Source organism: Periophthalmus magnuspinnatus, chromosome 11 (genome assembly GCF_009829125.3).
Source record: "Periophthalmus magnuspinnatus isolate fPerMag1 chromosome 11, fPerMag1.2.pri, whole genome shotgun sequence".
Lineage (NCBI taxonomy): Eukaryota > Metazoa > Chordata > Actinopteri > Gobiiformes > Gobiidae > Periophthalmus > Periophthalmus magnuspinnatus.
The window spans coordinates 9,442,829-9,467,613 of NC_047136.2; the positions used below are offsets into that span (position 1 = coordinate 9,442,829).

Below are 24,785 nucleotides of genomic sequence, written 5' to 3' on the forward strand. Positions count from 1 at the left end.
CACCATAGTAGTGGTTGTAGTTTTTTCCCCTACTGGCTGACTAATAGCCCCATGTTGTATGTGTATTGGAGTACATGTCAGAGGTTTGTCGGAGCTTACGTAAACACTGTGGCAGCATGCCGCTCCAGGATCCATTGGCCACACAGGTCAGGACCGCAGGGAATGAGAGCTCGTATCCCGGTGAGCAGCTGTAACTCACACTGCTGCCCCACTCAAAGTCACTGCCCTGGAGGACGCCATTACTGATCGCAGGAGGGGAGGGACAGGTCACCGCTGGAACAGGGATTAAACACACACCCTCAGACACACATCGTAAACTTAGGCAGATGTTTGGACAACGGAGTGGTAGAAGTCACTTTGGAGAGATGAATAACACTGTAAATAACTCTATTACAACAGGAGGTGCTTTATTCCATTCTTAGTGTGAGCAATGTCACTTCACCACAAATCTGACCTGTATTTTGGCCTAGAGGTGCCAACTGCTGGTCTCCTTGGAGAGAAAGTTTAATGCCATACAGTGAAACATTTCAAAGGGATAACACCCCCATGGAGACACCAGAAGAAGTGCACCTTTGAACATTAAATATTTTGTAATGTGACCCTGTGTTAATCTGTCACGATGGAAAGATTTTATATTATGATTCAGTGCTTTTATGTTTAATGCAGCACTAAACACACACAGCTATCTCATCTACCTTAAACCTCCCACTCTTCCTATTGGTTGGCTTTGGCTGATATAAGTAAGTGATATGCGGATTTTACTAGTCACAACAAAGAGTGAACTTTTAGAACTACAATGTTTGTGATTAAATCTCAATCAGGATTTCAATGTGATATACATTTCTTTTTACATGTTGGTCACCACCACAAGTATTTCTTCATGTCCGTTACTTGAGTGCACCTATTTAGTTGATATGATGACATTTATTCATTAGGGAAACCAGTTCTTACCTGAGCACATGGGCATGTTCCCGCTCCACGTGCCGTTCTGGGTGCATGCCCTCACAGGTGACCCATCCTCCTCCATCCTGTACCCGGGCTGGCACTGGAAGGTGATGTTCTGACCAATGGTGAAGTCTTCTCCATAACGAAGGCCATTAGCGGGAATGCCAGGATCACCGCAGTTTATCACTAAAAAGACAATACCATAAGGTTATGCATTTTAAACAGAATTTTCTTATCTTATTAACATTCTCTTGGTAACAGTGAATGCAGTTATTTCTTCAATCACTGCAGACATTTTCTAGTATTGTCTTTAAAGTGAATACATGCCAAGTTGTGTCACAGAGGAAACTTGATCAATTACATTTAAATGGAAACAGCAGGGGGAATTTTGAATACTATAAGTAACCTTATTCTTAAACGAATGGACCAACAATGGTTTCTTATATGAAACTTTCTATACCTGCTGCTTGAATCAGAGTTCAGCATATAGAGCAATACAATGAAATTACACTGTATATGAACCCTGTAATTATCCAAAGTGGCAGAGGCTGTTATCACCATGTGCTTTCCTGGCTTCAGTCATGCATGAAACAACAGCCGTGGAGGCCATTGTCCCGGGACTCTTTTAGGGAACATTAGGATTCCCTGGACTGTACTTATACAGCCCTGTCCTTCATACTCTAATAGGCAGTTTAAAGGCTCTTAAAGCCACCCCAGACACTGTCATGGCAGTTAATATGTAATATGTAATGTAATCTATGGAATAAACTGTTTCCTTTCACTCAGAGTTTTTCATCCGCTTTTAATTATGGTTGAATGGAAGGAAGTTTAGGTTCTCAGCAGGTTCTCAGCATTTCTTATCCATGCTCATTTAATTTAGATATTTGATTATAGTGGTTAGCTTTGTTTGGGTGGGAAAGTATTTCAAGTGTGGACTATAGGTAGTATTAGTTCAGTAAATAAGGAGTAAAATAGCAGATAGAAAAAAATAAACTTAAGTTATAGTAGTTATATTAGTATGGAGACTATTAAAAAACATAAATTAATAAATAAAAACAACAACAACAACTACTACTATTACTATTATTATTATTGTTATTGTTATTGTTATTATTATTTTTTATATATATATATATATATATATATATATATATATATATTTTTTTTTTTTTTTATTTACTTATTTATTTTCTGCTAACTTTTCAATAATGCGTTTAAGTAAATCAAGAACAGAGATATGATTCCTGTCTATCATGCTGTAAAAAACAGATACAAATTTCAAACACACAACAATTATGTTTAAAACTCATTTTGTTTCTTGTCAATTACAGCCAGTAAACATCATGAGGAGACATGTGGGCTCCAGAAAATGCTGTGCACATTTTGAGATCTGTTCAGCATTACATTAACATTTGTACAACTCACAGTGGCATTTCATTTGGGACCTGTTTTATTTTATGTTATTTACGCCATGGGATTCTGCTACCAAGTTCAGAAAGCAAATTAGCTAAAGTAAACAACAATCAAGGTTATTCATGTCACTCTATAAAGTCAGTGGCGGAGCATGAAGATTTGAGGCTGATTCCATTACTTAGAGCCTACACTGTCGTGAATAATTTAAACTAAGGGCATAAAGTAGAGTTGCAAAAGACAGGAAGGAAACCTATAATCACACATCAGGAGTTCTGTACTGTTTATGGGCTGCAGACTTGACATCACAGAATGAATTTAAGATGACTACTGTATACAATCAATAGTGCACGCAGGCCAAAGACTGATTTTAGAGCAGCTTTGAGTCTCTGCTTGAACTTGTGGTAGTTCACTCACAAGGCACACTGGAAACTCAGACTTTCCCATCTAGTTCTCTCATTAAATGTGAGCATTATATTCATATAATAAAATACAACTTGGTGAGTATTTGTAGTAGTCATTTTGTTAGTGGAGAGTCACTCGCTTATTGCCATTAGTTCAGAATTCTAGAGGTAATATTAATAATAATCATTAGTCTTATATACTACTTTTCAAAGACATGGGGTTGCAAAGTCTCTTTACAACCACATGCATTATTCACTAGTATTTTGGCCAGATCTGCCCTGGGGTAGACTGACAGAAACAAGGCTGCCAATATAAACTATTGGCCCCTCCGACCACCACCAACACGCACACACCAATTTTATACCAGGCAATGTAGGTGAAGTGGCTGGCACCTGATATTTCCAGTGGTCTCCCATCCAAATACTAACCAGGCAGAGTGTTGCTTAGTTTCTGACATCTAATGCGATCAAGCTTTGGCAAGGAGGTTTACCTACATCAGGCGAAGGGATCATTTTGTAAATAGCAATTTGTGGTCAGTCTTATGATAAATTCCTATCTTAATTCTTAATAATGACCACTGTCCAGTCGGTTCTAATCCGTGCTGCAATTCAGATACTCTCTTTACATTGAATGTGCTCATTGTAAGCCCCTGGAATATAATTGCCTATTGCTAGAACATTTTGTCACTGAATTCTCCCCAGAGATTATGTTTGGTATAATACGCCATACAGATATATAAACGGGATCTCCTGGTATCAACTTAAAAGCTCTATGCCAAGGGTATATATAAATATATAGTCAAAGCGTTAAAATGCATAAAGTTCAAGAGCTTTCCATATTAACTGTAGACTTATTAAGACTATTAAGTCCAAAAACACTATTAAAACACATAATTATGCTTACTGGTACAGTTGGGCTGAAGTCCTGACCATGTACCATTGGCTTGGCACAGCCTAGTGGTGGCGCCAGTGAGTATATAGCCGTCCATACAGGAGTAGATGACAGAATTAGAAAATGTTGTCCCATCCAGGCGATAGACTCGGCCATTACTGGGAGTGCCAGGGTTACCGCACTGGACAGCTGGAGAGAGGGAGACAGTGTTACGCATTTCAATGAGTCTATTCTCCTCACAGCACTTAGTTTAAAGCACCCTCTATAGCTCTGTACACAACTAGGCCACAGCCAAGGCTGTAGGCTAAGGTTGATTATGTAGAAACAAGTGTGTCGGCATACGTTTACAGAAGGGCTGCGTTCCCGACCACGTGCCATTGGGAAAGCACATCCTCTCTGCCGATCCGATCAGCTCGTAGCCCTCACCACAGCTGAAGAAAACCTTGGAGCGGATGCGGAAATCTGTTTGTTCCCGGGAGCCGTGGGAGGGAATGCCAGGATCACCACAGGAGCCAGCTGTGTCGCCTATAGAGACAAACAAGCAGGAAGACACTTAAGACCCTGATACAGATCTCACAGTCTACAATACAGCTGCTTCCGGGAAGAAGGATTTGGAATCAATTTACATTGATTGGATTATACAAGAAATAGGAATGTGAAAATGCAATGCAATATAAGGCATCAAAAAGAATGCTTAGTCAAAATTATATTTCTCAAGTAGAAATAGATGCACATCCCAAATTGTTTATAAGGTAATTTATATGCTAATTACTATTCTACCATTAGCTTCACCAGCTACTTAAAAATGGGACATTATGCTTTTGTCAGAGATGTAGCAGAAGTTCTCAAACTTTTCACATCAAGTACCACCTAAGAATAAATTTGGCTTTCCGAGTACCACCAGGTCTAGACTATTTAGGCCTAAATCTGGGCTAACTCAGGTGTAAAATTGGACCACATCATTGCCACAGCAGTTTTGACCAAGAAGCTGCCCAAAGGAGGACCAAAATGTGGATAAAATTGACTCTAAATTAAGCAAATATTAGCACTATAGACTAGAGGACCTTAAATACCACTAGACAGACCTGTACCTCAGTTTGAGAAACAGTGATCTGTCTATGGCACCCGAGGAACAATGACCCATAAATGCACAAATCCCTGTAAATACATCTTTGAGAGGGTGAATGTGGAAACAAAAAGGGAAACAATTACACCAACAATATGGTTAAAAGCTCTTAAAAGTCCATTTCACATAATATATTATTACCACTTGAATATTTTTTCCCTTGTTAAACCAGGCAATGGTCTGGATAAATTCATAGGTTTGCCTCAGAATCCCAAAAGACATTTGCAAGAGTGGGCAAAGAGGGTTATATAAGTAATAGCAGTCAATTTTCTTCTCTTTCTATTGGTTTGTCAAAGCTCCAGTAATCATAACACGAATATTATACTGTGAAAGGTCTTCAATCCAAATGGCATTTTTACCACAATACAGACATTGCGTGCTCCTTGGTAGAGGGTGCATGTGTGTCGTTGTCCAAAAGCGGTGCGTTTATAGCTTCACCCTTGTGGAGGTGGCTGGTCAGCAGATTCTCCTGACAGACAGAGCACACTACTGGGGGCGCACACAACTGGGGGCGCACACTACCAACCAAACACACTAGGCATGGGACGATACTGAAATTTGGTGTCACGATTATCATGGCCAAAATAACTGCGATGAACGATGATACGAAACTGCATTCTGTTCCAGGTAACAAAAAGGACAACACACTGCATGCTATTAATTCTTAAACTAAGCATACACATTACACCCAATCATTAGTCATAATATAAATAAAATATGTAGCAGCAACCACATAATGGTTCATATGATAAACAGCCGCAGAGGGAGTTACTAGTGTGTTTTGGTGATTTTTCTACATACTTTCTGACAAATAACCTCATTCTGAAAAGTCTCTCCTCGTACTACACTCAAGTATCTAGGGGCTTGCTGCTAAATTGAGCTTACACACTGCACAGATACAGCCCTTAATGACATAACTGTTGTTACGCCTCAGGGTGTACGAGTTGTGGGTTTCTACAAAAAAACATTTAAAAATATTATGTGTGAGAGTATAAACAAAAAACAGAAAGCAATGAACTGCAGATCTTATAACAAAATATTTCTTGCGAGTTCATAGCATTGAACTTCAGTAAATTACTTTTTTTTCCCCCTTTTCTTTTGTCAGGCAAAGCTCAAATAGTGTAAGGGTTGGTTTGGTTGGTTACTATGTACCTTTACAGAGTTGGTCCAGGATAGCACACTCTGGAAGGACGTTCTGCTGTGATTCAAAGTGAGGAAGTTTAGGAACACGGAATTCATCTTAAGAAACAAGTTATGGTTATAGTTATGGTTAAGGTTGAGATTAAGAAAGAGGATAAGGTTAGGGTCATAAACTGTATATATATAAATGGACATAGCTAATCTACAAGCCGCCACGTTCCGAATAGGAAGTGAGCATGGGCGTTTTTTCCGACTCCAATTCACTTTCTATTGAAAAACTTTTGCCCTTCTCTTCGCAGCTGCAGCTGTCAGGCTCAGCATTTTGGTCTTAAAATGTCTGTATTAAACCGCTCTACATGATCTTGGTATTTGTATTTCGCTATTGTGTGAAGCCTTGCTCGAGATTGTCTCTTTGGTTGCTATGACACACGAGGTCGGATTTCCAAATATTTACCCCTATAACTGCTAGCTTCAATGAGCTTCATGTGACTGGAGCTGAACGTCACACCTACTTAGTTCATTTCTTTATACAGTCTATGGTTAGGGTAAGGTTAAGTTTAGGAACAAGGTTGAGTCATCACCCTCCCAAGCCGGATACCTCGCACAAATCTTTACACTGTCCCAATTTTTTTCTTCAAGAACTTCCAAACAAAGCGTAGACACAGGCTATACATATTCATAAAACTGCAGTAGGAGGGGGTGGTTAAAGAGAAACAAAAAGTGACAGGTCATGCATATGTAAAAAATGAAAGTGCCAGTCCTGTCCTAAAAAAGCATAACCTTACAAACAAAATGACAGAAGCTAAACATAGATGTAACAGCATCATGTAACTATCTGGACAGGTCCTATGGGAAGCCCGACACGCCTGCTCGCTCTCACCACTCCACAGTCACCAGGAGGCCTCAGGTGGATCAGGTCTCCGTGGGAAACAACCAATCTGCCTCCTGTCAGCCCAGTGTGTGGAAATGTGTGCGAGTTTGTGAAGCCGTGTGTGCGTTTATTTCTGTGTATGTGTGTGTGAGAAGTGCCGGGATAAAGCTTGTTGTTCCCTTTATAAAGTGCATTTTCATTTGGCTGTTTATGGCATATTAACGTTTGCCATTCAAGGAAGTTTGATTTCATTTCACTAAACACTAAAAATGTATGTTAGAATTGCACACACACATCTTATAGCTCTTTCTAGACTCTCTACAATGAAGTGTGATTAGATAAAAACCCAGTTCGGGGGTTGCATCTTTGGGCAAGAGACTTCACCCATCTTCTCTTTGTATGACATGCAAAATTAGATAACAGAAGCATATGTCCATAAAGGTCAGTGTATTCCAAGACCTTTAAGTATCCCCAGTCTGGCATTAGCTGAAGAGATTTTAGAACTGAGCCCTACTACTGCGCCATATTTACATTGATGGTATTGTTGACTTGTTATAAATATATATGTATAATAATAATACGTCTCTAAAGCTGCAGAGCTGTTAGCGCCTCTAATAAGGAGCAAAAACACGTCCACGCCACTAGAGAAACAGCTGAAAATACAACTCATCTCGGCAAGTGGAAACCTGTTATTAAAGGGAATATATATATATACAGCATATGGTCCAAACTGTTGTTCTCACTCAAACCACAGGCAAATTGTCAAGTTGTATACTGTCATGCTAACACAAGCCTTTCAGTACTGTATAATATAGTATATATGAACTTTTCTAGCAATATATAGTGAAAGAAAAGTTCAAACATACAACTTAACATGTCAACATGTCCACAAAGAAAGTTCTGATTCAGTGGCTTAAGTTCTGTTTCTGACCGTAGTTTTATGATGCATTTTGTTGTATAAATATGTAGATCCAAATAAGATTATAGGTCATCTTCTACCTGCTCTTACACTTGTACACTACCTGCTCTCTTGCACTCTTATACTTTTGAAAGTAAACTGTCAAATAGTGCACGATAGTAAGAATAAAAAGAAACCTAAACATTTATAGAATATACTAGTGCCAGAATTTCACTGGTATAGGTTTTATTGGACCAGGAGTCAAGAGCAGGGAGAGACATTCAGTGCTGCAGATATCATGCAGCACCTCAAACTGTATATTTTACCTGTGTGTCAAGAGAATTGTGTAGCAATAAATAAAAGGATTGAACTAGAGCACAGCCTGTATAAAGAACTGGACTAAGTAAGTGGGACATCACCCATTGTCTCCAGTCAAATGAAGCTCGTCGAGACAAGCAGTTAAAGGGGCAAATTTGGAGCCGTGTTCCATATTTGGAATTCCGAAGGTGCATATCATATTAACCAAAGAGCCAATCCGAAGCGTGCCTTTTGAAGGTACACGCCCCTCCCTATCTGCAATGCTGGTTTAGTAGGAAGTGGGCACTTAGCGACGTTGCCAATCAAACCTATTGCACTACAAACACCAGTGGGAGCGACCTCGTGGACGGAAGTACCCTCATTGGTCTGTCAGAAATGTTCACATCTTGATTTACGGACAAAAAAGCCAGATAAAAACACCAGGATCATGTAGCACAGATTAATATGAACATAGAAACAGCGTGCCCATACTCACTTCGTATTTGGAACGTGGTGACTAGCAGGTTAGTTATATCCATTTATATATGCAACCTTTGAAATGGAGTCAGTAGTTATGATAGAAATAATAAAGTAAAACTGGTGGTAATTGAATCCAAAACATGAACATGAAGAAAAAATCCTCCAGCTAAGGTAGCCCTGACCAAGCCTAAATGAAAATCTGGAGATGGGCCCCCAGGCTCTTCACTGTGGCACCCATTGCTCCTAACAGGTTCAACCAGTGGCATTGAAAGATAGCTCAAATGCCGAGGGCAGATTTATGGCTATATACTTTAACCTTAACTTTACTTAATTTATACTTTGCACTTTTCAGTTTGTAGACTTACATTTCCACATTATTACCTATAGAACAATAATAAGGGTATTTGAAAGCACTGCATGAACTCTTTCACGATGTTCCCATGCACTCTTGCCATTAGAATAACTGTAATGACTTGAGGGCTCCAGCACAAACCTGGCAGGTATGAACCATGAATCACTGTTACTCAAACCATTAGCCTCTCTCACCCTCGCTCATCCCCCAGGCGTTCACTGTAAATAACAAAATGATTTCTTAGTCTAGTCATCTCAAATGTGTTTTCACTTGCTTTGCTATACAAGAGGCAGCTGGGAGCCTCTTGGAGTGGAGAGCTGTAATCGGGCACCCAGCCGGCCAACAGCAAACCATATAACTTTGATTATTTGTTTATACATGATGCAAAATAGGGGAGTTGTGGAGAAGGAGCGGGGTCTAATAAGAGGTAAAATGTACTGTGATTACAAAAGGGAGTAGCATCCAAATAACATAATATCCGAGCATTATTGGGCATGTGAGATGTCTAAAGGATATATACATACAGAGCACAATATCTATGGAAGGTAATGCATGTATGATTAAAGAGCCTACAGCTAAGGTGCTCCATGTAATACATATTTTAAAAAGGGAGGGCCAGATAATCGAATTTCATAACACAACCCTTCCAATATTCACATTATGTTTTCAAAATTTCCATTAGTTAAATAGCAGAAGGGTTCTCTTAAAAAAAAAGCCACATGCAAGTATCCCGGGGCCTATATGGACAGGATGTATTGGTTTTGCTATAGTGGCCTTTTGCTAATATTATTTTTTCTGTTCACACAAAACAATGGAAGTCCCATGATATATGTGTGTATGCTAATTACAATAAGTGCTCTGCCTTGCATTTGCTGACTCTTAGAAGCTAATGTTTGTGGTGATAGCAATTTTTCATGCTAGAAAAGAAAACAAAATTGCCTGATGCTCAATTACAGTTGTGCAATATTAGTTTTAGAAAAGTTAGGAATTTTACAAACTCAGCCACTACCATTTTAGATAAACAACTCTATGTGTCTGTGTAATGGATGTCCTTACTAACTTTTAATCAATTGGAGCACGGAGATGAGTTTTACCAGAATCTGTTATGAGGGAGAAGACATAAAATGAATGTTCAGAGCTTGAGGAGTGCTTCTAGCTGCAAAAGCATCTTGACAAGAATTATATCCAAAAGATATTACACACTAAGTTACTCTCTGACTGGAAGCAGGCTGATCTTCTGTCCAGAATGCGAACATGTAAAATGGCAGGTTGTTATTCTGTACCAGTGGTGTAAAGTACATGCAAAATAAAGTACTGTACTCAAAACAATTTGGAATTTGTACTTTACCCAATGATTTTAATTTTCTTCTCCACTGCATTTTTTAACTGGACTGAAAAATAGTACTGGTTGAAGTTTTTTTTCTTAAATCCCAGCTTTGAGCAAACAAGAAATCGATTCTGTGCTAATTTCTGAACATATCTGCAGAGATTAGCACAAATCACTACATTTGACTCTAGTGAACTCAAATGTTCTCAAACTCTGTGTGAAACAATTACTCTAAAAGAACATTTTTAAGCGGGTACTTTGGAACATTTATGCAGTATGTAGTAGTAGTTTTACTGGAGTTTTTTGTTCATGCATCTGAAATTTTACTTCAGTTTTCCTTGACTGCATTACACAGCACAGCACAATCCACCCATTCTTAATTCATCTCTACAGAAAAAGCTAAGCATAACAAAGTCCACAGTCAGCGATCTTACACATTGACGATGCCTCCTCCTCATTTAAGACTAGTATTCACCTGTCTCCTCTTCAGATAAGACACATTTAGAGGTTGTATATTCAATAGAGGTTAAAATGGTTACCAGAGCAGAAGGGCATGGGGGCGCTCCACATCCCACTGAGCTGACACGTCCTGGATGACTCCCCTTTCAGCTGTCTCCCGCCCAGACAGGAGTATCGAACCGTTGAACCAAATGTAAACTTATCTCCGCTCAGCACACCGTTAGGGGGGGAGCCAGGATGACCACAGTCCACCACTGAAGAGACAGAGAAGCAGAGAGATGAAGGCAGGAGCAGACAGCTTCAAGTCAAGGCCCGTTTGCCAAACAACAGCAAAGCGGGCACTGTCAGGGCTGAGAAATTACAGCAAAGCAAGGAACTGGCACTTAGATTTGAAATGAACAAAAAACAAACAAACAAACAAAAAAAATTATATGCGTATTTCTAGAATTGGAAAAAAAAAAAATACCTTTAAGAATTTGCAATCTAAATTCATGTAGCATATGTTGCAAAAGTTTGTTTGTTTTTTTTGACAGATACTAGCATTTTGGTCACTGAGTAAAGGTTAGCGCACCTAACCTTTACTCAGGGTAGGGTCTGCCACCCGCTTGTCGCTATGGAGATGTTATGGGTTTGACTAAAATGGTCCACAGTATGGCATTAAATGTATCTTTGTATCTGGCTTCATGGAGACAAGAAGTTGACTCCACCAGACCGAGTTACAAATCAAACCTGTGGAGAGGCAACCCCACTCACAGCAAGAATGCATGTTTTTCAAGGTAGAAAAAAACAAACACCAACACCAAAAAACAGCCACAACTGAAAAAAAATGCAATATGGATGTGTTTAATGTCATAATCACATTTCAATGAGGAAGACTTGTACGAAATGGGGACTGTGCAATAAACAATATAATCTTTAGGAAAAAGGGAAACTACAGTGTTTTGGCCATATCGTCAGGACCCGAAATATCTGCACCCATTTTCTGGAAGAGTATATTGATGGCAAGAGGGCAAAAGGGAGACAAAGGAGACAATGGAGCAATGGCATTCAACACTGGACAAAAATATCTCCTTGGAAGTGCACAGCTTTGGCAAAGCAATAGAATCTGTGGAGGAAGATGGGTGACAGTCCACGTCTCTGACATAGGCACGGGAACAGGCAAGGTAAGGAAGGACATTCCAGGAAATGCAATAACATCTTCATGGTGACAAAAAGGAGGCACTCTCCCAAAAAGTAGTGCCCATTTAACATATCCTGACTTATGCATCAGTTTGCTTGTAAGCTTGATAGTATTTTTTTATCGTGCAAAGTTAGCCAAAGCATGCTAAGACATGTTTAAGTGATAAAGCGGGTTTTAGTTCAGTGGGGATGCTAATTTATGGTTTGTCATTACTATAGCAACTGCCAAAATAAATCAAAAGTGGAGTTTTTATTTCAAAGTCACAAATATGGTGCCGAATGTTATGTGATGCGTGACACCTCCATTTTCAGAAACTCGAACTTCATTACAAAAGTAGTTTCATGCCAATTTGTGCTCCTGTCTCGTAATTCCCAAACTTATGACACAGCTAAAACGTTTATAGATTTAACACAAAATTCCAACCAACCTATGCACTCTGGCAGAGGCTTGTCCCACTGGCCTGTTGGTTGGCAGGTGAGTACAGGTGATCCAAACAGGTAGTATCCCGGGTTACAGTCATAGAAAACCACAGTCCCAAAAGTAAAGTTGCCATGTTCGATTTTGCTCTGTCGGATCGAGTTGGCGGGAATTCCTGGATCGGAGCAGTTGACCACTATAGGGAGGCAGACACACAAACAACAATACACAACAGATATGGAGAGGCATGTGTTATTTGGGACACACCTAAGAGGGTTATTTCTCTTCCCTCTGCTACTTTAAAGATACCCAAGGAAAATAGATGAAAATAAATATTATAATTAATTCTAGATTTGGTCACTACCTTAGAAAATATAGACTTAACCAAGTATATATAGTAATCTAACTGTGATCCAGCAATAACGGAGGACTAATCTAGGAGTAGATAAACATTAACTATACTCAATTTGGCATTACAGCAGATCAGAAACGAGTAGTAAACTGTATTTAATAAACCAAAAATAAACAGTTTTGAACACTCATAAAATTAAATTATAACAGCACACGAACATAAAATTTCAGTATTGCTTCAAGAAGTCGAAGTACAAAATAAGGCTCATAACATCTATTTTCCAGAAGGGAGAATTTCATTTTTGTCGACTTGTGGATTGAAACAGCCCTCTCTGAGATCGCTTGTTATCATTATGACACTTATATGACTGCATTCATAGCCACATCATTATGGACACCAGGCAGCGTGCCGAAAGCCCGAGGAGCTATTGCTGGATACCAATCAAGACCTCTAATTTTATTACACAGCAATCATAAACGGTTCATTCAATGGGGCAGAGCCAAGAGACACTGGGATCCATCCTCATACTTTAGAAAAAAAGAAAACAAAATATGCAGTTGACATATTAAACTGCCAGTCTCATTAATTATTGGCACTGTAAGAAATTAGTTGGATAGCAGCAACATGGCAGCTTATCAAAAATACGTTAAGCTATTCATTATATAAACAAACCTTTTATTAACTTGGTTCAAAACACTGGCAAAAACTTTGCGATGAACTCCTGACTTTTATATTGACTCATTGTTATGATAATAATCTTGGTTCCCTGTTTGTGCAAAATACCACACAGAACTAGATATTTTCTCCACGCACGGTACATTAAAGGTCCTATATTACGCAAAATTGACTCTTGTGACTCTTGTGTGCCATGTTATACTACTGTTACCACCTCAAAAACATACCCGGATTTGTGTTTTGTTTTTTTCACACATGTTTGAGTAACATTTTATTACTAGTTTTTCTATATCTCCAAAGATAAAAATCTGTTCTACTTTGTGATGTCATGAAGAGGTAGTTTCCAAGTTAGCAGCCACCTTTTACCTCTAGTTCATTAGCGATTGGAAATTCTAAGGCTGAGATCATCCAAATGATTCTAGTGAAGGTGTATGAAGTTTAAAACCACAGAGCACTCCCTGTACTACCACATGACATGAGCATTGTTTGAGAGAAGAACTCATCCTAAATATGCAAGGTTTGTGTGTTAAACATGTGTGAATGAAAACACAGCTCCAGGTATGTTTTTGATCAGAAAATAGCATAACATAGGCCCTTTAACCTGTCAAACCTAAACTTTTTTGGCCTAATTGCAAATATATAGAGAGCTTCACTGCACTGTTATTCAACAGTTCAGGTACGAAGGCAAACAGATAAATAAGGTTTGTTTGATACACTTAACTTTTTTCCCCACCTTTACACGTTGGGGGCGGGTGGCTCCATTGCCGGTTGGCTTGGCACTGAGTTCGGGAAGGCCCCTCCATTTCGTAGCCACGGTTACACACGAAGCTCACCACGTCGTTGAGGTTGAAGCCGTTTCCAGCAGTGAGACCATAAATGGGACTTCCTGGATGACCACAGCTTATGGCTACGAGAAAGAAAATAAATTATTACATTGCACATTGATTGTATTTAGTTCAACGTCAAATCATTCATCCTCAAATTATACAACATCATATGCCATTTTTTTAATTAATGATAATGATATTCATAATTATGATTATTATATTATGAATAAGTTCTGTGATCTATTGTGCTTATGTCTACTGTATAGTTACAATCTGAATCATTATAATTTGCACATTTAAAATCTAAAACCACTTAATAAAAGAAAAAAGACTTCTGAAAAGCTTGAACACTTGGATAAGTAGCTTCTTTCAGCACAATCTGGTGGAATAATGAAGACTATGTTTGTTGGCAGTTATCAAAGTTACACAAAATGTACCACAAACTATTATTGTCTACCTCTTTATATAGTTTATTTTCCCATCCCTACTGTTCAATGACTAAAACATACCTTCCATTTGCAAGTATCATGAACACAAACTAAACAGTATTCAGCTGCATTTATATATATACAGTATATGCATGATTGCAGTGTTCTCATAAAGCATTCAAGACAAGGTACAGGATATGGCATTCATAAAAACACTAATGCAATTTAAACTCACTTTTACAAAATGCTTCCTCCTAGCCTTCATTTCCTCAATTGATTACAACAACCCTATTTTCCAGACTCCTTTCAGTCTGAAACCAGCAAATAGCATAGTTTTACTTTGAGATGAAAATTAGAAGCTGCATAGCTGTCTAAATTCAGGCCAAATATGTGTGCCTACAGTGAACATGCATATGTATGAGAACAGCAGCGGACACAGACCATCAAGCTGGGATTACAATTTGGGGTCACGCTTCAGCTAAAATATTCACCTGCACTGTCTGAAGGATTTCTTTGAGCGATGTGTCTCCTCTCAAACCCATTGTGCATAATTGTTCTCTTGTTAAGTCTGAGTGAGCAAATTGTGTGAATGTACAGCACAAAGAGGATATGAAAAATTTAAGGTGAAAGAATGAACAATAATAGTTCAGTGAAAAGATGAAAAATTGAAACTGGAGGGTAGACGTCCTTTTATTAAGTTGTGTATTTTCAATTTTAAATGACATAACGCTGAACCTATGATAGGGGTTGTGCTTTGCATTCATCTGGGAGAATGACTGAACAACTTCTTAAATTATGAGTGATACTAATAATATTATCCAGTTAAATTGGGGCATTATTACTATTTTGAAGTCTAGGCCTGTCACGATAACAAATTTTGAAGTGCTGAAGTAAATATAGACAATAAACGATAAAATTGAAACCAAACCGTAAAGCAGAATTATCCCCTAAAAACTATTCTAAATGATAAAAAATGTATAAAAAATAAAAAAAATGAACTACAATAAATAGTTCAGACAGAATGCAACACTTTAGTACTTAGTTTGTATCTATAATAAGTAGTAAAAGTTCATAATTTAGTTTTCTACTGTTCAAATCAAACATTTAAGTGCAGAAAAATAACCCACATTTTCCAACTAGTGCAAAGAAAAAGTACCCACGATAAATCCTGACCCTCAAAAAGTATCATTTTATCAATCATGTACTGAACGATAATATATCCATATAGTAAATACTGTGACAGGCCTATGTATGGCCTATGTATGTACAGTGTTCTCCTTCTGCATTCTGTAAAAAGTAAAGTAAAAAGTAAAAAAAGTAAGTAAAAAGGAGGTAAAGAGCAGGAGGGACAACACACATTGCTTCATTTGCGCCATGGGGAACAAAAAAGTTAGAAAATTGTGTTCTGAAATTGTGCATTTAAATACTAAAGAACTAGGGTTATCTAAAAGAAAATATACTAAACAAAAGTGTATGTGTATAAATATTTTTAATTTTAGCTTTGAAATTTTAGTGTCATGACTATTCACCTTTTTCCAGAAGTTGCCATGAGTGCCACAATTGTCATTTAGGTTGTGTTATTTTGCATGGGGCTGCCGATCTTGACAGTAAATAAGTTCTATACGGACTACAAAGCCGTTTTGAAGCTTCCCAGAGAATCAGTGCAGTGTTGACTTGTTGTACATAAACATTAGACACAAATCAACCTACTTTATATAAGATTTTAGCAGAAATTCTCAAATTCTTCATCGAAAAGGAACGGGATTCCCACTTAATCGGAAGTGTCACCACAAACAAAGTGCAGTTTAGATGCATTTATGGAAAAAGTGGGTGGGGCTGAATAAGGTCAATTCAGAATAAGATGAAGATAGCCATTGTAGCCAGGAGCAAACTCAATGTGGGTGTTTTGAGTTGCTCAGTAAAATCAGAAGTTTTTTGCTTTCCTTACGTACAAATTCACCCCACACGTTTAGCTTTGGCTGCAGCTGTACGTGCACACGGGCTCACACTGCCGTCTAATCATCATTGGATGTTTGTGCAGAAAAAAGAGACTCTAATCTCCATAATTACAGTATAATTTGGCTGTAAAATGATTTGCCTCAATAACTCCAGCATGAATAACCCCAATAAAAACTAAGTCGGAGAGGAAGACAAAAAGACACACAGCTGGAGACCCAAACAGAGCAGTGTCAATGTAGAGCTGTGCCAAACATGTATGAGCCATGTCTGCTTAGAACAGCGGGGTTCACTGGTGTTTTCGGTGAATTTTTATAGATCCTGGCTGTGTTTGTAAACAACATGCAAGATGGTGGATTAATTTGAACAGACTGCTTTACATTTTAATGGAGATATTAGCATTAGCCTGATATAAATTATGAATCAACAAGATGTTTTTGGCAAATGACTACCAAATGACTTCTGGGCCATGGTGTCGGTGCCTAAGAAGCAAAGTCTCAATTTTTGTTTAATGTAGTAATGAGCGAATATAATGTTTAAATTACTGTAACTCACCAATGTTTTATTTGAAAATTTCAATGAGAAATAAATCAAAATCAGCTCCAAATTAATGTTATTTATTTTAATATTTCAAAAAATCTGCTATAATAATATAAAATATATATATACAGTAATATTGACTTAGTGTTCTTATATTTTACCTTTCATTTATTCAGTATAATTCCACTAATGGCACCATATTTGCTTTCTTTTTTTCCTGCAGTGATGCTACTCTGCTGTACTTTTAAACAGATTTCTAGACTTTGAAAGAATCAGGGATATTCACATCTTAACATTAACTTTGTGCAGTTTACTGTGCCTTCAGAAAAAGTAAACCTTGGCCACTATCTCTTTCATTAGTACATAACAGCGCCAGTTGCTGCCCAAACTGTTCCAACTGCTCTTAACAAATGAACATTTTTAGACTCTCCGAAGTCGGCCAAAATAAACAGGGCCTTCTGTTTTATCCTTATGCTTAGCCATTTATCTCATGCAAAACATAGTCGCCATCCAGACCTTTAAATGTAGCGGAACATTTGGTGTGAATCTACAAAAAAATCTCCACTCTACAGAGACAGGATCAAAAGTTTTCACAGCTCAAATCTTGAATAAGGTCATTCATTAAAGGTTCCATGTTTGTTCTGTTTTAAATACAAATGCAGTACGGTTTATCAGCAGGACCAGACACGTTGCTCTAACCACTATGCTACAGTCAGTGGAGGGTTGGCCAGAGAGCAGCTTATTTACTTAAAAGCTGCAGATAAATGTAATGTTGTTGTGTTGCTCATAGCTGAGAAAAGACACAGGACACTTTGGCAGATGTGTGTGGTATTTTAAAAATATTTGGCTGTGAATGTTGTCTTCTCTTCAGTCAAGAAGAGACAAATCTTTGGACCAAACGTGGCAGCTAAACAAAACCAAATTGGATTTAAAATTAGATTAGGCAAAAAAGCAACAGGATTTTCCTTCTTGACTTTGAGCAGTGCTCTATGAGCCTTCCTTCTTTGACTAAAATCACAAAATAGTGATGTAAATGACGTGCTTACATTCAAGCCTAAAGAAAAATAAACAAATAAATGTCATGTCACGCGGACACCCAGAGCACACATAATTTACCAAAACAACAACAAGAAGTAGAAATATTGATGGAAAATTAGAGTTTTGGCAGTTTTAACAGCAGACATTGTTAAATGAACTGGGCAAGAACACAGTGCAGTATGTGTAACAATGGTAGTTTTAATATTAGTATAATAAATAGTGTTTAGTTGTTTGAAATAATCGTCTAAAAAGCACCAAAAAGTGAGAGCTAAAATGAAATTTACAGGGACAAATGGGGTACAAATGTAGCACAGTTCAAAGGACTCAGTTACGTCATACATGAGCAGCAGGAAACTGTGTTTCAAAAAGTCAAAAATACCATCTATGAGTGAGCCTCTTTTACTTTTATTAAAAGTTCTACTTTTCCAAATCCTATTGGTTCTATAAAGTCTAGAGAGCACCATTTCCAAATATAGAGTAATGATTCACAGAACATCTCAATTTTCTTGTTTGAGGGCATGAAAAAATAATGTGAAGTATTGATTGCACATTTTGCTCACTAAATACAAGACTCAGTAGTATTGAAAAACAAGAAAATCCACTGTTGTTGCCTTTGGAGCTTTGGTCTTAGATTTGTAAATGAGCAACACAACAACATTTAAGCAAATGATTGTTTTACTCCAATCAATAGTGTGTTTTTTATTTTCATATTTGCAAGTGATTTGTGTCATGCTGCATTTTAGCTAATGTTCTTTAGATAGAACAAAAGAAAAGTGGGTACATGGGTACATGTTTGAGTCCATAGTGTTCCATTGTGCTGTGTAACTCACGTATGCAGACGGGCAGCTGTCCAGACCACTGGTTGTCCTGGAGACAGATGCGGACTGAGGAGCCTATTAACCGAAAGCCGGGCAGGCACTGGTACACCACAGTGTCACGGTAACCGAAGTTCTCTCCAATCACCTGGCCATTCACAATGGTCTCTGGGATGCCACAGTGACCGGCTGCAACACACACATTTATTCAGTTTATTTAAAGTGAGCAATTACAACATTTGTTTAATGATAGGTCTTTACTATGCAATTAACTAAACAATGTTCACTTAATTATAGCTTTGCCAAGGATATGTTTCAAAATGTTCAAATGATAACACTTAATTAACAGACTCACTTGAGAATTAGTAAATCATTAGCAAATGAGATGTTCAAATCCAGCATTATGATAAGGGTAGATTTTTCTTGTTCCTTCTCTAATTTTGTAAAGCTATGCCAAGGTTCTGCTTTTTAAACAGTTTCCCATTCAATATGAAGCTTTGTTGATGTTTCAAAGTACAAGTCTTATATCCCATGAAGATTCAAGGCTTGATTAAAATTGTTGTAAAACATTCTTAATTCACATTTTCTAACTTTCATAGCTTTTGAGAAATGAGAAGACAGTTAAGCCGACCTCCCTTCTGACTGGCAGCAATAGATTTCTGTATTTCTCAAAAATATTGTCTGAAGAAGTCATTTTGTAAAAGGTACTGTGCGCTGTGCTGGGTTTACTTTGATTTGATTCTGTAGTGTAGATAAAAAGAGCAGCGTGTACCTGTGTTAGCTCACACGCATTCAAAGGCACTGCATAGGGACGCTTGCCTCGTTTCACCTTTGTCATTTCATTGTTTTTGCTGATTGTTTAACTTCTAGGGCATCACAGAAGAACACTTGATTTGAATAAGTTTGAACAACAATGAAAACTCCATTAAGTTTGGAGGAAAGTGTAATTGTGTTAACATTGTGTTCACCTTTATGGCAAATCTTCCTCTTTTGATAACAGTGATTTTCATACAAACACACTTCACATCGGTGTGGGTTAGATTTGATTGAACCTTTCTTTATCAAAGTGTGGAGTATTCTGGGACACATGTTTCCTTAGCAGAGTTTCATGTAAACAACATCTACCTCTGGCTGATGATTGACAGATGAAATACAGGAAATACATAGCATGGCACAATCTTGTACGTGTTTGCAGGGAAAACACAGGCTGCATAGTTGCACATTAAGCTTAAATGAAGTCATACATGAAAACAGTCAAATGATCTGAAATGACAACTTGACTTTTGAGAGTAAGAGTTATTTCATCCAATCCGCTTCTTCAGTTCTGGTCAGACTGCTGGTGGACACTGTCTTATTTGTCTGAAAAGAGGAGCGAACTACACTTGAATGAGCAGTGTAGCGTCTTCACTCAAATAACTTTTTGTCCAGTTGATAGAACTGAATTTTTCTTTTACTATGGGTCATACCTGAAAGACTGAGGGATTACACAGACATCTTTACTTCTGAAAGTTCACCATACACTATAATTTTTACCAGTGTTACAAATACTACAATAGTAAGCTCAGATATTCCTGCAACCGCTACATAAGTCCTCCTCTAGGGTAGTACTAATCAAGCTCTCCTCTCTTCATTTTAGCTCCTCAGACCTGTACTTGATTGACAATTGGTTCCAGATGTCAGCCTGAAAGTCCTTCATTTCACAAACATTATCCAGATGACTATCTCTGAAACTTCCCTTTACCATGGATGACTCCCGAAGCAATGAGGAATCACATAAACAAATTCTACAGATACTACTACTACTACAATTACTACTAAAACTGTTTACAAAATGTACTAATAATCTAAGGGTTCACACTTGTTTTGTCTTGGTTTGAGTCTATTTTAGTCCAGACGTTGATGCGGTTTGGTCTTGTTCTAATCCTGGTTTATTCCTGCTGTAGTTCTGTTTCAATGTCTGGTTTAGTATCAATTTTGATGTAGTTTCTGTGCAAGCTCGAAGCTCCTTAAAACAAATACTACACTCATCACCAACCCAATAGCTAAGACTAATACTTCTACCAAAATATACAGCAATTATATAAATGCAATAATGACTATTTAAACTAATATCTCACTTTTGCACCTGTGAATATAAAGCATTCACTGCAGGAGTTTGGTGGTGAGCTGTGTTCAGGAGGTGGACAAGGGCAGGATGAAGAAACTGCAATGCCAGACAAAAGGTTTAGGGGTTCAAACTTCCTCTGATTCTGGTCCTCATTAGGACTGATGTGAAAAAATCCCAGCTCCTACAGTCCAACCTTAGTGGCTACTTCCTCTCTCTGTGACCTTTTCATAGCTACACTCTATGTGCACTTTTCAAATGACAATAAATGTAGACGATACATCAGTGCATAGATTAACAGCGTTCTCATACCCAAACAGCGTGTTTCAGTTCCACTCCACAGCCCAGATGACAAGCACTCCCTCACAGCAGAGCCCACCAGCATGAACCCAAGTTCGCAGGTAAAGATGGCAGTGGCACCGAATGTGGTTTGTGTGCCGATTTTCTTCCCGTTGGGCGGAGATGGCAGGTCACCGCATGATATAACTGCAACACACAATTTAAAACCAGTTAACTTGTTACTGAAAAGGCTTTAGAGCTAATTGGAGAAGGCTAACCACAGCGGCCACCAAACGTCTCATAACTAACTTGTGTCTAATACAGAGCTACTCATTTCACAGTTTTAGTTCTGCCACTTTCTGCCATGTAATATTACTAATAGCAGCCTTTAAAGCAGATCAAAGTGATTCTTGAATGCTCTTTCATTATTTTTAATACTCTGCCGTCACTAAACCCACTTAATACGAGACAGACAAATCCAAAAATGTGGTGTTTTTATTTTTGAGCAGTGTTTTGGTATTTAGCAACTCAACACTGCAAATCTGAAAATTAATAGTACGATTTTTTTTATTAATCATAAATAAATGTTAGAGGTTAGGTGGACCCCTCCCTCTTTATGTGAGAGGCTTTTGAGAGACAATGACAGTTTAAAAGGTGTACTAAGTAACTTTTCAGCCCTCTCTATGGAGATGCTATTGTTTTGAAAATCTCCCATACAGTGCTAACACCAATAACTGAATAAGGGCAGTTAATATGTGTTTAAGTCAATACACACAGGTGGTAGGCTCTCCACCAGAAAAAATGACATAGCACCTTTTAAGTATGTGTTGTATTTTGGCCATATTGAATGAATCCTGTACTCCTACAATTAACTGGTAAACGCACTAGGTGTATTTTGCCCTAAGCCCATAGTTGCTGCTTACTTTGGCAATGTGGTCTCTCATTCCTCCAACTCCAAACACCATTAGGCAGGCACTGGATGTGGGCGGGGCCTAGTCTGTAGTACCCAGGGTCACATGTAAACACGATGCGGGTGCCATATTCATAGTGAGAGCCATTTACAATCCTCCAGCGACCATGCTCCAGAGAGAAGGAGCCGATGCTTGGACACACTACAACTGTAAAAGATAAAGCAGAGACAATAAGGCGTCACAGTCAAAACAAAGTACTGTAAATGCTATGCTAAAGTAACTGGTCAGAGTAACACTAATGAAGTATGGAATTGCTCTTTTAGGATGGATACCGCAGTTGATTAATAGATCTGTATTTTAGTACTATAACTGTTTTATTCTGTAACTATACCTCTTTATAATAAGTAAACCTAATTACCCTGAATAAAGAATGAAGAAAGACTTAATTCATAATGAACACATTTAGCTTATTAAAGAACACATATTGCTTGTGTTTGCTATATTTTTATAATCTATGACATCTGTGGATCATTATGTTACAATCTACACATTTTAAATCGCAATATTCATCTAAAATGATTTAATAAATTAAACAGTTAGCTGACTTCTACGTTATGAAACTGCGGTGCCCAATGGGAGCTGTCGTCGGCATAAATGTCATCACAACCAAGAGCCATGAAGTTGTCCACTCTTCTATGGATAGCTGCAGATCAAGGTAGTGAGTAGCAGAATTTTTTTTTTTAAATTTGTACCAAAATTACTATGCTACACTGCTGAAGCCTATGTGTATCATCACTTAAGAAAATAAAATTGGAGAACAAAGTAAGTACAGAGCAATGATGTACTTGAATGCTGGTGGTGGTGAAAACAGAGGTTGATCAGCAATATGGCGTCTTAAGATAAGTGATTAAAGATTGCTCCAACATCCAGGAATCACTACAAATATAACTTTGAGAGTGTAAATGTATAAAATACACAAGTACACAAGTAATTTTATCAATAACAGATAAAACAGACCGATGTGTTATTATATGTTCAGTGTGTTTAACCTGAGCAGCGTGGGATCTTATTGTGGTTGCTCCATGTTCCATCCGGCTGGCAGATTGCAGATGTGAGCTCTTTACTGGAGAGTCTGTAGCCGTCATTACAGAAGTACGAAACTCTTGTTCCCACCGAGTAGTCAGCTGTTAAAACGCCACCGTTTATGGGAGCCTTAGGTGCGCCACATGACACAGCTGCAGGGAAATGTACAGCCCAGGGTTAGCCAAAGATGTTCAAGACACAAGTCGACTGTTGCCTTTGTTAGCCTCCAAGGGGATGTTATCGTACTGAACATTTTGTACACAATTAGCAAAATCCTAGATTAAGTTCTGTGTATTATGGACTAAACACAAAAGAAACTAGCACCATTCTGCATTAGCAAAATATACACATTTTGCTAAAAGCTGCTCCAGAGGGTTTTAAATAGTCTCGTTTGTAAAGCTCACCAGCGTGATATTACACAGTGTCGACAATCTGCTGTACATCCTTCATTTGACTTTCTATCAGTAACTGCGTGGATGTGCCTGGCGGTTATTTGATGTGTGCGATTAGACAGCAGCACATCAAATATTTAATATGTATCTAGTCCTTGATGTATGGCAGTGCTTTTAAAGGCAGTCAAGTACAGAGGCGGACAGAAGGAGGTGTTTACGTGAGCCAAATAAATGTATTGTTTATTCCCATGTGCTTGAATCTCTCTTTGTTTTATTTTAATTAAAGAACAAATGCTGGCTCATAAGCAATAGTCAACAGTGCTAAGAATTTATAACAAACTTCCGCTGCCCAAACACAACTTTAAGTACTTAGTTCCTATGGCAACTGACCTAAGTATACGTCAGCAGTCAGTGAGTGCAAGGCCTTTGCCATATTTCATGAAATGCTAAAGATACCTGCACATGGATCTGAACAACTTCTAAGGGCAATTGTTCTATTGATACAGTATACACTTATATCTTTCACAATAGTAAAGACTCCACTAAAACTTACTTAAAATAGAGTTTGTAATTGTTAGCTTAGATTTGTAGGTTGTAATGCATTCTGATCTTACTTAAATCAAATCAACCAAATCATATCCTTAAAGTCTAGATGAACTGAACTTTGTAAATCACTTTCCCAATAGTATATGCTTTTCACAAAACATAATTTTTGCATGACTTGAGCTAACTGAAAATACAGTACCTTGACATGCAGGTACAGGTGAGTCCCAGGCGTGGTAGCCCAGTACTGTTCTTCTACAGGTTGCTGTGGCATTGCCTATAAGACGGTAACCACGGTCACATGCCCACCGCACGACGCTGTTAACGTGGCCGCCGCTCTGAGAGGAGATGGACCCGTGCAATGGCGAATCCGGGGTTGAACAGTAAAGGGCTGAAGACAAGGAAAATTTAATAATAGAGAATGTAGTGACAGATTTAATGCAAAGAAAGGAACCAACATGATACGGTCTCCGCAAAGCCTCCCAATTTTACACATACATAGTTTTATCGAACAACTTAATGCAATTTTAAATTTAGTAGAGCATATTTACATGACATATGTTACTACTACTTTTCAGTCCTCTACTGGTATTAGGAGGATCAATTCTGCTTCAACAACTATTACTACTGCACAACTTCCAAAT

The 24,785-nt window shown here is 38.1% G+C and overlaps 1 protein-coding gene across 1 annotated transcript in view; it reads right to left on the reverse strand.

Moving 5' to 3' along the window:
- The window catches only part of LOC117379073 (CUB and sushi domain-containing protein 3-like), a 319,068-nt gene that overhangs the window by 5,256 nt on the left and 289,027 nt on the right, over positions 1-24,785 (reverse strand). Inside the window, exons 32-43 of the mRNA XM_055225479.1 lie at positions 24,344-24,532; positions 23,173-23,358; positions 22,136-22,330; positions 21,246-21,419; positions 18,845-19,018; positions 13,959-14,132; positions 12,209-12,394; positions 10,682-10,855; positions 3,994-4,176; positions 3,664-3,840; positions 952-1,131; positions 100-273 (exon numbers count right to left, since the gene is read on the reverse strand). Of these exons, the coding sequence (XP_055081454.1) occupies positions 100-273; positions 952-1,131; positions 3,664-3,840; positions 3,994-4,176; positions 10,682-10,855; positions 12,209-12,394; positions 13,959-14,132; positions 18,845-19,018; positions 21,246-21,419; positions 22,136-22,330; positions 23,173-23,358; positions 24,344-24,532 (2,166 nt within the window). The remainder of the gene's footprint in view (positions 1-99; positions 274-951; positions 1,132-3,663; positions 3,841-3,993; positions 4,177-10,681; positions 10,856-12,208; positions 12,395-13,958; positions 14,133-18,844; positions 19,019-21,245; positions 21,420-22,135; positions 22,331-23,172; positions 23,359-24,343; positions 24,533-24,785) is intronic.